This window comes from Bos indicus, chromosome 14 (genome assembly GCF_029378745.1).
Source record: "Bos indicus isolate NIAB-ARS_2022 breed Sahiwal x Tharparkar chromosome 14, NIAB-ARS_B.indTharparkar_mat_pri_1.0, whole genome shotgun sequence".
Classification (NCBI taxonomy): Eukaryota; Metazoa; Chordata; class Mammalia; order Artiodactyla; family Bovidae; genus Bos; species Bos indicus.
This window is the reverse complement of record NC_091773.1, coordinates 20158294-20174038: the sequence shown is the minus strand read 5'-3', so window position 1 is coordinate 20174038 and position 15745 is coordinate 20158294. Positions and strand designations below refer to the sequence as shown.

Genomic DNA, 15745 nt, shown 5'->3' with positions numbered 1-15745 from the left:
CTCCTGCCCAGCAGCCAATCGGCGGCCGCCTAGCCGTTGCCCCGGCCACGCCGCGTGTTAGGACCGCGTACACACACAGGGGAGACCTGCCTGCAGCCAAAGACCCAGGGCTCGCAACCGTCCTGGCAGCCGCCGCTAGACACCGGCCGCTTCCCGGTTTCCTGAGCTCCCAGCATGAACCGCAAGAAGCTGCAGAAGCTGACGGACTCCTTAACTAAAAATTGCAAGCATTGTAAGTAAGAATCAAGGGCTGGGCGGGCAGAGACTCCCAGGCCAGGCCCTATCTTGCGGGTGCTAGAGTCCGGTCTGCAGAGCCCCTCCGCGCCTGACCCTAAAGAGAAGTCTGGAAGGGAACACTAGCATCAGCTATTTTGGGTGGACACCCACAGAGCCCAGGATCTTAAGGAGCATTTCCAGGTGTCCAGGCACCAAATTCTACACCCATGCATGCACGTACTTGCTTTTCAAACTTTCTCTTAACTTCCCCTTACCTTATAAGAAATGCAATTTAATTACCCTGAAGACATATGTTGCCCTAGCCTCAGATTTAGGTGGAAAACAAGCACTAAAAACCACTGGAATCAAGAGAAGTAGCACAACAAAAAGCTCTTCTTAGAGCAAATCAACTGGCAAGGTCCAAGTTCTGGAAATTACTAAGCAAACCTTATGGGAAAGTGGTTATCAGTGGTTGAACATCCTTAGGAAAGGTGGGTTAAAGTGGTACAGAAACCTGTATCTCAGGGCAAGGAAATGTGCCTGGAAACAAAGGAGCTCAAAAAAGTTAATCACACGATAGAGTATCTGTTCCCATCTCTGGGGCCCCATTTTCCTGCAAAGTGAAGGAGACTTGGCAGGTGGCAAGATGAACACCTTTTAAAGATGTTAATGTCAATAACCTCCCTGCTCCCATCTCACACATATTCTGAAAAGTGGTCCTAGAGTTTCACAGGTAACTTTATAATTATATTCAGACTCAAAAACAGAACTGTGCTTGGGCAAGGAAGCTATGGATATGGTATAAATATTTGATGATCCAGCTTATAAGTTATGTGCTTATCACAAAACTACTCATCTCTTAAAAAGTAGAAGAAACCATAATCCCAAGACTATTCCCATAGTGCAAAGAAAGAAGAGCAAACATGTTTTGATGTAGTTCTAAAGATTATGGAATCTAGTGCCTTCTAATCAGAGTTAGTATCTTATCCAATGAGAGGTAAGAAAGTCTGTCAGGATAGTGGTGCAAATAAAAGTTATGGTATGTATAAGCATCTTAAACTCCAAAAATAAAAGTTGTCCTATAATCTATTATTATGAGTACTATAATCTGAGAGTTTTGTCCTGTTGTTTTTCTTAAAATATTTTCATTTGTTGGAAAAGACCAGATTTTCTTAAAACATCTAGTAACATATTGAATAAACAATGCAATAACTACTATACACAACAAACTCTGAATTTTATTTAGTTCCTTTTCCAGTGTGTTTACAAATGTATTGCAGACATTCTGTGAATATATTAAAAGATAAGTGAAAATGGGACAAGAAAACCAGTCAACAGTTTTGATTTTTGTCCTTCACATAAAATTTTTAAAGTAAATCTTAAGAACCTTGATGATTAAATTCTGTGGAAACAGTGACTAATCATAGACATTGTAATAATTTTGAATCTTTACACAGAAGACCTTTCTTCTAAAGTCAGATTTCCTTTTAGTTGCCAGGTGATGTTCCCAGCAGGATGAAGTGAGTAGATTTTGCAGAATCAGAGAAGAAAGTATCTTAAGTGGTGGTCTAGTTAATCCACCACCTGGCAGATCTGATGTGCAGAGCAGACTTACAGCAATCTGAAAAGATAAATCCCTTCTCTGGTGTCCCTAATTTCATTTAGTATTGTATTCTTGAATTTAAGAAACATTTCAGCAAGAGAATTTTTCCTGTGGAAAAATTACTCAGCTTTGATACTTTGGGTAATAAGCTAATATTCTTTCATTTTTATTCAGCTGAGATGGGAAAATGGCTAATCAACACCCCCTCAGCTAGCATTTCATATACATGAACAGATCACATCATCTTTCATGCAAGTCTCTCTTTCCCAACCATTAACATCTCTTTTTATTTTTAGAGTTTTTATTGTGGTTAAATACACACAATGTATTACACAAATACACAAAATGTATCACTTTAATTATTTGAAGTGCACAGTTCAGTGGCATTAAGTACATTCACATTGTTGGGCAGCCATGCCCCCTATCATCTCCAGAACTTTCTCATCTTCCCAAACTGAACCTCTGGTCCCTTCCTCCTCCCCTAGCCCCTGGCACCCACCACCTACTTTTTTGTCTCTGTGAATTTGACTACTCTGGGTACATCATATAAGTACAATCATAAAATATTTGTCATCTTTGTTGGCTTATTTCACTCTGCTACTGCTAAGTCACTTCAGTTGTGTCCGACTCTGCTCGACCCCACAGACGGCAGCCCACCAGGCTCCCCCGTTCCTGGGATTCTCCAGGCAAGAACACTGGAGTGGGTTGCCATTTCCTTCTCCAATGCAGGAAAGTGAAAAGTGAAAGTGAAGTCGCTCAGTCGTGTCCGACCCTCTAGCATGTTGTACTCAAGAGTCATGATATGGTAGCGTGATTCACCATTTCCCTCCTTTTTGAAGCTGAATCACAGTCCATTGTATGGATGGACACCCATCTACTCATCCTTCCATGGACACCTGGGTTACGTCCACCTTTTGTGAATACTCCTGCTATGAACACTGGTGCACAGGTATCAGAGTCCATGCTTTCAATCCTTTGGGGAAAATACCCAGAAGTGAAATCACTGGATTGTGTAGTATTTCAATGTTTAAATTTTTTGAGGAAGTGACATACTATTCATACCATTTTCTGTGGCAACTAACAGCTCTTTTAAAAAGTACAACCACTGTATCATTGTCTCCTATTTATCAATCTATTTACTAAATCATTTATTTTCTGAAGTTTTCAATGTTCCTCTTAAATTGTGGTGCCCCAAACCAGAAATCAGCCTCAAACCTGTCCTGGCCTGAAAGACGAGATGGGATTTACCCGCTTCTCTGTGCCGTTTCCTTGTACATGGACACATCTTCTTTGTTTTTAAAAATGCTCAACCACAATTTTGCCTTGTTTTGAAATAGAATCTTCCCCACCTTCCCCACCTGTAGTTCATATTTAAACTCCTTTTTATGTTCTTAATGCCAGACACTAATCCTTCCAGCTAGGCACCTCAGACGGTGATCAGGACACAATCAGCTCTGTGTTTACTGCGCCACCCTCTCCACAGTCATGTGTACTGAAAGCAGACGCATGTGTGCACACGCTTTAGACAAAAGTGTTCTTCCTCCAAGGTGCTGCTGCATGGTTGCCTGTTCATTTTCACATCACCCACAACCCACACTTCCTGTGTGCTAGAATATGCTTAAATCCTTCTTTATTGGAAAATAGGTGATTCTGATTTCCAAAATCTGACTCATGGCTCCACAAAAGCTAATGTGAGATGAAGTTGGTGCCTAGTTTGGGGGAGATCGGTATCTATCTCCAGGGGAACGCTAAACTGTAAATCTCATGAATGCCTGTAATCAAAATGCTGCCGAGGGCTTCCCTGGTGGTCCAGTGGTTAAGAATCTGCCTGCCAATGCAGGGGACACAGGTTTGATCCCTGGTCTGGGAGGATCCCACAGCCATGGAGCAACTTAGCCTGGGCGCCACAACTATTGAGCCTGTGCTCTAGAGCCGGGAGCTACAACTACCCAAGCCCTTGTGCCCTAGAGCCTATTCTCTGCAAAAGGAGAAGCCGCGGCAATGAGAAGCCCATGCACTGCCACAGAGAGTAGTCCCTGCTTGCCACAACTAGAGAAAGCCTGGGCGTGGCAGTGAAGATCCAGCACAGCCAAAAATAAATAAATAAAGTTATTTTTTTTAATGCTGGGGAAAATTACCATTCTTCACATCACCATGCTCACCTCTGCTGCCTTGCTCAGGTTATAATCAGACCCCACAGTTGCCTTTCAGATGACCTGGCTGATATTATCCTTTTTTTTTTTTTTCCTAAATATGAGAGCCTCAGTCTGTGGGAGGGATGGCTGTTGTTTCTACTGTGGCGAGACTCTGGGGTGATGGGGTCCTCTGTTAGCATGGGGGTCATGAGTCTCAAAGCAGGGTCGTCTCCTGTCGACAGCTGGCTGTGGACGGCTCCAGTGTAGTTTGTTTGCAGACTCATTCATGCAGAGTTGAAGCTGGACTTTAAAGGTTAAAATGCCTTTTGTTATGTCTTAATTGTATTCTTTCCCAGTTAGTAAATTTGAAGTGAAATGCCTTATCAACCTCTTCTATAACCTGGTGGGAGAAGTGACGGAGCGGCAGAGCGTGATCATCGGGCTGGACCGCAACGCCTTTCGGAACATCCTGCATATGACGTTTGGGATGACGGATGACATGATCATGGACAGGGGTGAGCAGATGCCAGCATCCTGACGGGCCAGATCCAGCCATAACTGAGGAAAACGGTTTGGAGTTCAGGCAAACTCTGGGAGGAACGCTTCATGTTCTGTGATCCCAATTCCACTTGAACATACAAATTTAATTTTCATATTTGTAGGGAAGAAGATAGCGACCACTCTTTTTGTGTATTTAAGAAGAGGACAAAGTCAGCCTGAATAACTAGGTTTCCTTTACCTTATATCAGAAAACCCCAAACATTTCTATTTCTACTTAGTAAATAGAATAATATTAAAAATATAGTTTTAAAAGGACATTCAAATTTCCTTATACCATTGAGAGTATTTCAGTAAAAATTAAGATATAGCCTGTCACGTAGTAGCATTACTTTCATTGAGTAACAAAAATACAAAATTATATATTTCATGTTAACATACCGACATCTAATATACCAACCTGTTTATGTGTTAATTGTTGATTCATGTCTTTAGATATTCAGTGTGCTTGTTCTCACAAAGTATAAAGGGAGAATGTAAAAGCTTAGGTGAAAGAGTTTTCCAGTGCTATGATGTCTCAGTTTCCTGTTTTGTCAAATAAGAACATGGGGCCACATGGTCCTGAAGTTTTGCTTAAACATTAAGAGTGAGCCGTGTGGCACAGGCCTTCGCTTAGAATGCAAGCCCAGCACGAGCGTCATGTTGTATGTCTCTCTCTTTTTTTAGTTTTCCGAGGGTTTGATAAAGACAACGATGGTTGCATAAGTGTAACAGAGTGGGTTTATGGACTATCAGTGTTTCTTCGAGGAACTTTGGAAGAAAAAATGAAATGTAAGATTTCACTCATCCTACTGGTTTGTACTTTATGATAAGCAGGTGCAAAGAATGTGAATTAGAGTGGTGGGTGTCTGTTGTTTGCTTCATTTGAACTCCCATTGACCTCATGTAGGGAGCAAATTCAAGTCAATAATAAGAGTGGAAAAAAAGTAATAAACAGACAAATCAGGACACTCTAAGGAGGAATCATGCCAAGCAAGACCACACAGGCATGTAGCACACATGATAACCATATATGCATGCCTTTAGGTATGAAAGGATTGAGTATTTTACATACTTTGTTACTTGAATTATAATCGTAAAAGTCAAAAACATTGATTCAAGTTTCTGATTCTTAGTTAATTCCTAATTCACCCCCAGTGAGCTCTGTTTAAGAGGCACATTTCAATCAGTTTTCCAAGGTTTCCAAGATGAAATTGTCAACTTGTTGTTCCTTGGCCTGCTTTTTGTAGGTAAGTGTAAGAAACCTTTCTAGGACTGTTGAGTATATTCAGTAAGTGGATGTTGAGCATCTATTATGGGAATTGATTGCTTTGAGTCCTGGGCCTTGATAAGAGCATCACCCTAGAGGCCTGGGCCTTGAAAACCATCAGAGCAAACTCTACTTTGCTAATGGCAGCACTTTTGTATTGGTTGTTTTTTTAAGATTGCTTTGAAGTGTTTGACTTAAACGGGGACAGCTTCATCTCCAAGGAGGAGATGTTCCACATGCTGAAGAACAGCCTCCTGAAGCAGCCGTCTGAGGAAGACCCTGATGAAGGCATCAAGGACTTGGTGGAGATCACACTGAAGAAAATGGTGAGATGGATCATTCAGACTTTTCTACTGAAATTCACTTCCCAGGTGGCACTAGTGGTAAAGAACCTGCCTGCCAGTGCAGGACACATAAGAGACATGGGTTCAGTCCCTGGGTGGGGAAGACCCACTGGAGAAGAGAATGGCAACCCATTCCAGTATTCTTGCCTGCAGAATCCCATGGACAGAGTAGCCTGGAGGGCTATAGTCCATAGGGCTGCAAAGAGTCAAACACAACTGAGTGATTTAGCGTGCACTGAAATTCACAGGCCAGAGATGGGCTAGAAATAAGAATTCAAATTACGGAAACTCTTTTCCTGGGCTTCTCTGATGGTTCAGTGGTAAAGAATCCACCTGCCAATGCAGGAGATCCAGGTTCAATCCCTGAATCAAGAAGATCCCCTGGAGAAGGAAATGGCAACCCACTCCAGTATTCTTGCCTGGGAAATCCCATGGACACAGGAGCCTGGCGAGTTATAGTCCATGGGGTCACAAAGAGTCTGACGCAACTTAGCAACTAAACAAGAATCAGTCTTATGCCTGGTGAAAGAAAGCGCCAGCTTGTTCTCTTTCACTGTAGTATTAAAGGATCTTTTCCATTTCAGCACTTAGTCTTTTACTTTTCTAACATCTTTCTTTGAACCATGGACCACGAGAAGATAGTGTGTGTCTGTGATCAGTGTTTCCATGTTAACTGCCGCTTGGCGGTTGCCCCCAGGACCATGATCACGATGGGAAGCTGTCTTTCGCGGACTATGAACAGGCCGTGAGGGAGGAGACCCTTCTACTGGAAGCATTTGGGCCATGTCTCCCTGACCCAAAGGTAACAGCATGTGTTCACAGAACAGAGACCAAAACATCCTATAGGAGCAGCAGCCCAGGACTCCCTGGTTTGGCAAGTGATCAGATGAGTCACATTCACCCACAGAGGACAGCTTCTAAAAGAGAAAGGCAGCCGAGAAATAGGGCTGGTCCATGTCTTTGAACTCGTGTAGTCCGCTGTGACTTTTTCTTTCACTAACTTGTTTGTTCCTGTAAGAAACTGTTACTGAAGCATAATGTGGACCAGAAACCCAGATGAAAAACTCCAGGGCTGCACTCCAGAGCAGGGAAAAAAACCAACATGAAAATGATTACATGATAATAATAATCATTATACCAGCATTGCAGTAATGCTAATCAGTACCATGAGTGGTGCTGGCAGCCCCGTGTGGCCTCACTTGTCCTCTGACAACCCTGTGAAGTTGGCAATATCACTGTCCTCATTTTATGGATGAGGAAACCTAGGCTCAGAGAGTGTAGGCCACTTGCCGGGGTTCACTGATCACGGGTTACAGAGTCCCCGGGACCCAGGTGCTGGGGCTCAGAGGGGCATGTGTGGTCAAGAGGGGACGTGGAAGACTGCTGCAGGGAGTTGGGTGGACAGCTGGAGGGACAAGGCAGGCTCACGGGTCCTGTGGACCCAGTGGTCAACCAGATGCCGGGGGGCAGCAGGGCCCACACAGAGGGAGTGTCCTGTGTGAGAGGGAAAGGGGGACAGTATCAGAAGAGCATCTGGAGTCGTGAGACTGACGATGAGCCTGGAGGGCACGGAAGGGCCCAGTGCATGGAGCTCGGAGCTTGGCCTTTGTCTTGAAGGTCATGAGGATCTGTTGAAAGGTGTTAGGCAGGTGGAGTGATGTGATACATGAATATTGCCATACTCCCACCCCAGTGTCTCATCTGTATCTCCAGCTGGGCTCGTGTCTTATTTGACCTTGTCCCTTCCCCACCCCCAGGTCTCCCTCCAGCATCTCTGCTGCCACCACAGCCTGGCTGTGCCATGATGAGCCCTCTGGGATCCCCAGGGTGCCCGCCCTCCTGCAGCCCCGCTGCGGTGAGCTGAGCCCCTGGTTCTGGCCTGTGAAGCAACCCCTGGTTCTGGCCCTAAGCCTGTGGGCAGGGGCCCCTGGGAGCCAGGTCTCGCCCTCCTGGTGGTCCCTGAACCAGCACTGGGCTGGAGCAGAGTCAGCACCTGAGAATGAGCACACAGCCCATCTCAGGCCCCCACCTCATGCTCCTCATCGCTGCCAGGCTCTTCGGACGTCAGGCAGACACACAGAACGCTTTTTGTTAGTCTGTACTAATTTGAGCACCTTCATTTTACAGAGCCAGAGTGAATTTGAAGCCCAAGTATTCAAAGATCCAAATGAATTCAATGAGGTGTGAATTCCTAAATGTCATCTCAAGTGAGTAAAAAGGAAGGCTCACCCATACTGCGTGTTCTTCCTGCTTAGCCTGGACGGTGCGGGCGAATTTGGTGAATTGTGTGTTTGAGGGGGAAAGGGTCAGGGTTGACTAATGTACATCGTCACCTTTGGTATAAGATCAAGTAAGACACAGACACAGATTTCCTTATTAGCTGTGGTTGGGTTTGGCCCGATGGGTTATCACTGCAGAGAGGAGTTATCACCTAGAGCATCTGTTGACACAAACTATCATAAAATATCTCCATGAATGAAACGAATAGAGAGAGAATGTAATCGTGAGTTGTTTTTTTCATGATGGAAAGATGGTGGGCACCCATCTGAATATCACTAAACCTACTGAATTCCCTTTGGAGCAACCAGTAACCAAGATGGCTTCCAAAGAATGATGATTCTGGTGTTCAGTGTTGAGACACCTTCCTGCTGTGCCCTGGGTGACAGTCAGAGACACAGGGTCTGTTTTCATATGCTCTGTGTCACTGTCTGAAGTGCCTGAGGGCTCAGCCTGCTGCCCAGAGGGGCCCCAAGCAAACACCAGGGACAGACAGCACCATGAGGCTGACCCATCTGTGGGTGGGCAGGGGCGGGGCATGCTCCTCCCTGGGTCTGGGGTGAGGTCTGGGTGTGAGTCAGCTCGGACATCCCCCTTCTGGTCAGATGCAAAGCCCCCACTCTGTTCTGCCCTTGGGATCTCCCCCTGGACCCCACTGTTAGTCCACATCACCCCACCTGGGACACCCCTTGTGCAGCCCCTCATCCGGGGCCACGTCACATGTGCCCACCGGCTGGGTATCCCCAAAGCTGGCCTTGCCTTCCCTTGCCCCAGTTTCCAGTGGGTGCTAAGGGCATCGGACGCAGCTCGAGAAAGACGGGCCTCATTCTGCTCAAGAAAGACGAGCCACGTCTGCCTCCTGCGAACTCCAGGGCAGCCGCGGGACGTCAAGTGGGAACCCCAGGTCCACGTGCAGACACGTAAAGGCCACACGGCCTATCAAATTCCTCTTGTTACTGCATATGCTTTATTGCATTTTAGCAAAAGAATACCTAGTGTTAAAAATGAAGTGCTATAAATAAGTGGAATATCCAGTTTCATGAAATAGAAGACATTTTACTGTCCAAGTGTTTTCTTAAAGTTTTGGATTCTCATACAGATGGACTTTGATACAATTTTTCTGTCTTGAGTTGGCATATAAAAAATGCAACACAATATACTTATAATTTTTATTGTATTTTTCCAATTACAAATAATAATCACTGAAAAATATTTCAGAAGTTTAAGAAATTTTAAGATGAAACTAAAACATTAATATTCTGGTATAGACTCTCTAGGCTTCCTTAAGGCCTCTGTGAGGACACCTATGTTTTCACACAGTCGTCCATATTTTTAGGGGATACCACTGAACCTCCTCTTCTAAGCTGCATTTTTATGAACCACTGTGTCAGGAACATTCCCTCAGGTCAGGAAATCCTCGTCCAGAGCCGTCCTGGGAGGCTCTTTCCCTGCCCTTCACAATTTGAATGTCCCCACGTTTGCTGTTACGAATAATTCTCCAAATGAACTGTCCTCGGAGATAAATCTCCTCACAAGCTTCATCACTTCCTTACCTGGGGTGACTTTGTGAGTGGGAGTGCTGGCTTCCAGGCCTGCATCTCTGGAGATTTCCGGCACGTGTGACTACACGGTCCTGGGAAGGCCAGCAGGGCGGGCGCGTGAGGACCAACCCTGCCCTGCACTGCACTATTTACTTCTTTGCCAGCATGTGGGCCATAATCGACTGTGATTTTAATGGATCATGCAAAGCCCTGATTTTATACATCTGTTCCTGAACCTTTCCCTGTAGGTCAACCTCCATGTGAATAACCCTGTTTTACTACTTGACTTCATTTAAAACTAAAAAAGCCTTTAAAACACTTGTGGTGGGACTTGAGGGTGGGGCACCCAAGGGAAGCGGCTGGAGCCTCCCCACAGCCCAGGACACGCTGGGTCCCACGCCTCTGCCCTGTTCTTCCCTCCGGTGACTTTCTGTAGATGTCTAGATTCTCTGTGGCAGCTTGTGAATGACTTTATCCCCGAGGGTTCACTCAACTTCACAGCAGGTCCTCTGAGCACACGAGTCCCCCCTGAGGACCAGCCTCTCCTCCTGCTCCGCTTGGGCCCCGGTGCCTCCCCGCCTCCTCCTTCCAGGCTCAGCGGGGCTCAGCACTGCGTCTGCCCCGGGGTGGCCGGGTTGGGGCTGCGGGGAACAGTTGTAACCCGGAGCCTCCCTCCCACTGGCTCCTCAACACGCTCCCCCCTCCACGCCCTGGGAGGCCCCTCTGGGAGGGCTGCACAGCCCCTGAGCAGCACAGAGAGACTCTGTTTGGGAAACAAGTAACTTTTTTTTTTTCAGCCACAGGATTTAAAAGCTACCACTGAAAACTGGTAGTCCTGCATTCTTAACCTGCAAATATCTTTGGGAACAAGATTGCACTTGTGAGAAGCCAAGCCTGCAATTGCCTGCATCATAAAATCATCCAAAACATTCATGAGTCCCACCTCGGGCTAAGCTGGCAGGGGCGGGGGAGGTGGGTAACCCAGCCTAAATCAGTCCCCTGCCCGGTCCGCGGTGTAGACGAAGGCTCTGCACCCTGCGACACCCCTGTGACACCCCTGCTGTCCCCCTCTGCTGGAGCCCCTCCTCCCCTCCCCCAGCAAGAGTCCTGTTGTGGAGATGGTTCAAGGGAATTCCCATCACACAGGCTCAGAAACTGTACCAATAGCCCCTCTAGAGAAGGTTCTGAGCAGCGCTTCTCAGCATCCCTGACCTCCCAGTCGTCGGGGTTCACATGCAGCTACCGGGGAAAGGAACAGACATGCACCCCAGATCATGTGTTGGTCATGATATACTAACTGTGCAACTACCTGGCGATACCCAGAAAGTGCAGAAGTCATGTGTGTCCTCCTCCTGGGGGACCACCCCTCCCTCTGGTTGGAGCACACGACCTCCTGAAGTGGCTCCAGTCTGGTCACCAGTGAAGGAGGAGCCAACCCTGAACACACCCCGGAACCAGAATCGGCCCCTAGACGCCAGATTTCCGGCAGAGAAAAGGGCAGCTATGGTGGGGCCAGCCCAGGAGACTCTCTCCCCATCCCAGCCCCATGGGGATACACCACTCCAGGTCCCATCATCCTAAGGGTAGCTTCCTGAGGCCCAAGCCTCCCACCATATCCGCCAGGAAAACACTCCTCCCCAAGACCCACATCTTGTCTGCCTATACCTCCTGCTGCCCTGCCTGCCCATCTGGCCCTGGGATGGACCCACCGGCCCTGGCATCTCCACGGGAGAGACAGTCCACCTGGAGGTGTCTGCAGAAACCAGGTGAGGTCCCAGCTGTCCTGCCCTTGGCCTGTGTGCACCGTCTCCTGTCCCCACCCCAGGTCTCAACATGGACAATGCTCGGGGTCTCAGAGCCGGGACAGAAAGCCAGGTTTGGAGCAGGGCCCCAGGAAGGCCGGGAGTGGGCACGTCTTCCCTGCAGTGGTGTTTTGAGTGGAGCCACTGCCTCCTGGTGGGAGCGATTAGCCCAGAGCTCAGGACACAGCTGGGCCCCGCCCTGCCACAAGGAGGCCGTGAGGAACAGTCATGGGGGCATGTTGGAAGTCCTTCCCAGAGAGGACGAGCTGGACCCTCACACAGAGGATAGAGCGGTGCCAGACACAGACTTCCGTGTGCAGAAGGAGAAGCAGAGGCCACATGATCCCGCAGCACACACACAAGTGACCGTGTGGCCCTTACAGAGGCAGGGAGGGACCCAGCCCAAGGACCCCAGCATGGGGCGGGGGCATGGATTTGCACCAGGCCCTCCCACCTCGGTCCAGCTCTGACTGCCTGACACAGGCCACGTGGACTTGAAAGTCCAACATAAGTGAAAGGTGATTTGTGAGCTGGTGGGGACTGGAATACTCACCGTCCATCAGGGCTGCACGGAGAAGTTGTGGTCACAGTGGGACAGTCACGTATTCTCAGTCCATAACATTGTTATTGAATTGCTAAGTCTTGTCTGAATCTTTGGAACCCCAGGGGCTTTAGCCCACCAGACTCCTCTTTCCATGGAATTCTCCAGGCCAGAATACTGGAGTGGATATTCATTCCCTTCTCCCGGGGATCTTCCTGACCCAGGGAACCAAACCCACGTCTCCTGCATTGGCAGGCAGATTCTTTACCAAAGAGCCCCCTAGGAAGTCCCATAGGCTATAAACACTCTCCAAAGTGTGTTTCATATAAAATGTGAAAACACCTCCACTCTCTGCCTCCTCTCACAGGGACTTTGAGAATGAGTGAGAATAAGTTTATGATGCCATTTTGTAAACTGTGAAGTGTGACAAAAATCTGAGATAAATAAGGCTACACCGTAGACGTGAGGGTCTAGGGCAGGCAGGGTCCTCACCAGGATCTCGTAGCTGATGAAAAAATAAGAACACAGTGGACTCGACTTGAAGATCTGGCTCTGGGTCCTCCCCTTGACAAGTGTGGAGCGTCGTCTGAGTGGCGGAGCCGAAGTCTTGTGAGGGGTTCCCTAGAACTCCTTTAGTCGTCTAGTGTATTTAGAGAAACGGAGCTCATGAAACCAGCATAAAGCTCCAAAGAAAGTGTCACTAGGATTTTCACAAATGTGACACTCTTGGGGTATGTCTTTGTGAAGTTCCCCCCTGTTAATCCACTAATGCATCCTCCCCACAAACTCACAGAAACACACAGTATTTTATTCTGTTTATGAGACACACTCGAGTCCCCTGAAACCCCATGAACAATATGAAAAGGCAAAAAGATATGACAGTGAAAGATGAGCCCCCCAGGTTGTAGGTGTCCAATATGCTACTGGAAAAGAATGGAGAAATAGCTCCAAAAGGAATGAAGAGGCTGAGCCGAAGCGGATACAATGCCCAGTTGTGGATGTGTCTGGTGGTGAAAGTACAGTCCAATGCTGTAAAGAACAATATTGCATAGGAACCTGGAACGTCAGGTCTATGAATCAAGGACATGGCCAAACAGGAGATGGCAAGAGTGAACATCAACATTTTAGTACTCAGTGAACCAAAATGGACCATAATGGGCAAATTTAATTCAGACGACCGTTATATCTCACTCGTCATGACCCTGCTAATCCCGAAGCCATTGGTGCTGTCCCGCTAACGTCTGTCTTCCTGTCAACCCCACTCGAGGCTCCAGTGCTTGTGGCACTGGCTCGTGGGTGCGGAAATAGAAATCAGTAGGATACAGGGTTTGTGTGGAAGCACAGACGTCTGAAGGCTACTGAGCAAACAGGAGCTGCATCCAGTTTATGTGAGCTCCAACAAGCCCAGTCCACCTTTGGGTGTGCCTGCCATGTTCCTGAATGGGACACTGTGCATTTGACTAAGTGGAGAACAAGCTTCTTGCCTCTTTGAATTTCTAAATAATTATCTTCTGCTGATTTTGAGGCGTGTAAATGCAGAAGAGCACAGCGACCTCAGGAAACCAGGGTCAGTTGACGGCCAGGAAGGGTGGACACCTCCTTCTTGCCAAGGGCACCATCCTGTCTGGGTCTGTGCACAGAGGCTCCGGTGTGCAGAGTCTGCAGAGCACAGGCCAGGGCACTGGAACTCCAGGCAGTGCCCACCTGCAGGAGTACACGGTAGGGGGAGGGGAGAACCGTGAGGACGGGGGAGGGCGATGGGATGACGGGGTAGCAAGAAAGAGATGTTCTGACTGGCGGCATGGTTTTTAAATCATGAATTTTTTTTTTTAAGATAACAGGTAAGATGGAGAGTTAAGAGCGGCATTCGCCCCTGCCCGCGTCAGGTAGGAAATCCTGGCCGTGCAGTCTGGCCTCCGCGGGCACAGCAGGATGTGAGCAGGCTGGGGCCTGCAGCACAGCGCCAGGTATGCGGCCCGAGGAGGGCGCGCCCACGGCAGGTGCAGCTCGGCCAGCGCCCGCGGCCCCGGGACAGGAGCCCTGCAGGTACGGTCGGGACACGCCCGAGTCTGCAGAGCCACGCGGCGCCCTCCGCCTGCAGGTCCCGAGGTGCAGTGGGGCGGGGCCCGGGGGCTGCAGGGGAGGGTCATGGACCTGGCGGCTCGGGTGACGCCCACGGGCAGCTCCGGGAGGGGGTGTGGGCAGAGGGGGTTCCTGGGGAATCCTCTCTGCAGAGGCCTTGCCGGACACTCAGAGCGGCCCCACCCCTGCATTCTTGGCACCCACAGCCCCCCTTGCCCCGGGGCAGCCGCTCCGACCGTGCGCCCTGCCCGGACCTGCTGCTGCGGGGGAGGAAGGCCGGCGGTCACGTCCCTCAGGTGCTGCCGGGCGAGCAGTCACAGAAAGTCAGAGTCAGGATATTCTGGGACTCAGGCCCCCGAGGTTGTGATCCGAGACTAGGCTCCTGCAGCTCGCGGAACCTCAGGCGGTGCCGGCCCGGTCTAGGGGCGGGGGAAGGGGCGGGTGCCGCTCAGCCCCGCCTCTGAGCTGCCCCCACCCCCTCGCCCAGCCCCACCCTGCCTCCCCAGGGTCAGCAGGCTTGCTTCGGGTCCGGCCCCTCTGCACGCCCCGCCGCCGGGCACCCACAGGAAGGTGGGCTCAGCCAGGCGCCCAGGGTCCTTTGGGCCTCACACCGCGTGCCCAGTGAGGGCGACCCAGATGCCCACCCGCAGCGTGTGGAGACACAGGAAGGGGCAGATGGGGAAAGGGGTACCTGGAGGGCACCCGGCTCAGCCCCAGACTCAGTCGTCCAGACGTCCAGACGGCCTCCAGTGAAGACCTGGTGCTCTGGCCACGTGTCAAAGATCCAGACCGAAGGTGCTCCGATGGCAGTGAGGCAGGGCTCCCTGGCTCCCTCAGCAGGCAGACTCCCTCACAGGGCCTCGAGGGACAGAGTGTCTGGGGGGGGGTCACTGAAGGCGCTAGAGTGTCGTGTCCTTGGACTCAAGGGAAAACAGCACAGCTTGTAGTGACACGGGGACACTATGGTGACACGGGGCACAGTGACACAAGGATGCTATGATCACACGGGGATACTATGGTGAGTCAAGACACAGGGGGCACGCTCTCTTGCCCAGGCTCCTTCCTCAGCACCACCAAGTCCCAGGAGCTCACAGGTGACAGGTGAGGCCCAGGGACAACATCCTGCACCTGCTGCTGACCTCTGACGCTGTCACTGCTGTGTGGTCAGAACGCTGTCTCTGATGCCACTGTGGGCTCTGGTTGTGTCTGTGTGTAGATGCATCTGTGCTCACACACACGCTCACACATAATACACACTCACACAGACACACTCTCACACAGTCACACATACTGTCACACTCACACAACTCACACTCACATACACAACTCAAACACACACTCTCACACATACACACTCACACAACTCACACTCTCACACAACACATACACTCACAGTC

The 15745-nt window shown here is 49.3% G+C and overlaps 1 protein-coding gene across 4 annotated transcripts; it reads left to right on the top strand.

The window, feature by feature from the left end:
• The first annotated feature begins 57 nt into the window (after window positions 1-57).
• CLXN (calaxin) lies at window positions 58-10896 on the top strand. Of its 4 annotated transcripts, none has more exons than XM_019974086.2 (7): window positions 60-232; window positions 4311-4469; window positions 5179-5283; window positions 5936-6087; window positions 6803-6907; window positions 8233-8312; window positions 10721-10896. In XM_019974086.2, exons 1-6 carry the CDS (start codon window positions 175-177, stop codon window positions 8290-8292), a joined length of 639 nt encoding a protein of 212 aa, XP_019829645.2. In that variant the 5' UTR covers window positions 60-174; the 3' UTR covers window positions 8293-8312; window positions 10721-10896. The 4 variants fall into 4 exon arrangements, with proteins under 4 accessions (XP_070658624.1, XP_070658623.1, XP_019829645.2 ...); XM_019974084.2 differs by lacking the exon at window positions 10721-10896 and adding an exon at window positions 9157-9594; XM_070802523.1 differs by lacking the exon at window positions 6803-6907 and having other exon boundaries at window positions 58-232.
• Window positions 10897-15745: the final 4849 nt, after the last annotated feature.

Coding starts and splice junctions, on each gene's coding strand:
- CLXN (XM_019974086.2), top strand. CDS start 175: ATGAACCGCAAGAAGCTGCAGAAGCTGACGGACTCCTTAACTAAAAAT. Junction 6,088..6,802: donor AGATCACACTGAAGAAAATG/GTGAGATGGATC, acceptor GGTTGCCCCCAG/GACCATGATCACGATGGGAA. Junction 6,908..8,232: donor CATGTCTCCCTGACCCAAAG/GTAACAGCATGT, acceptor TTCATTTTACAG/AGCCAGAGTGAATTTGAAGC.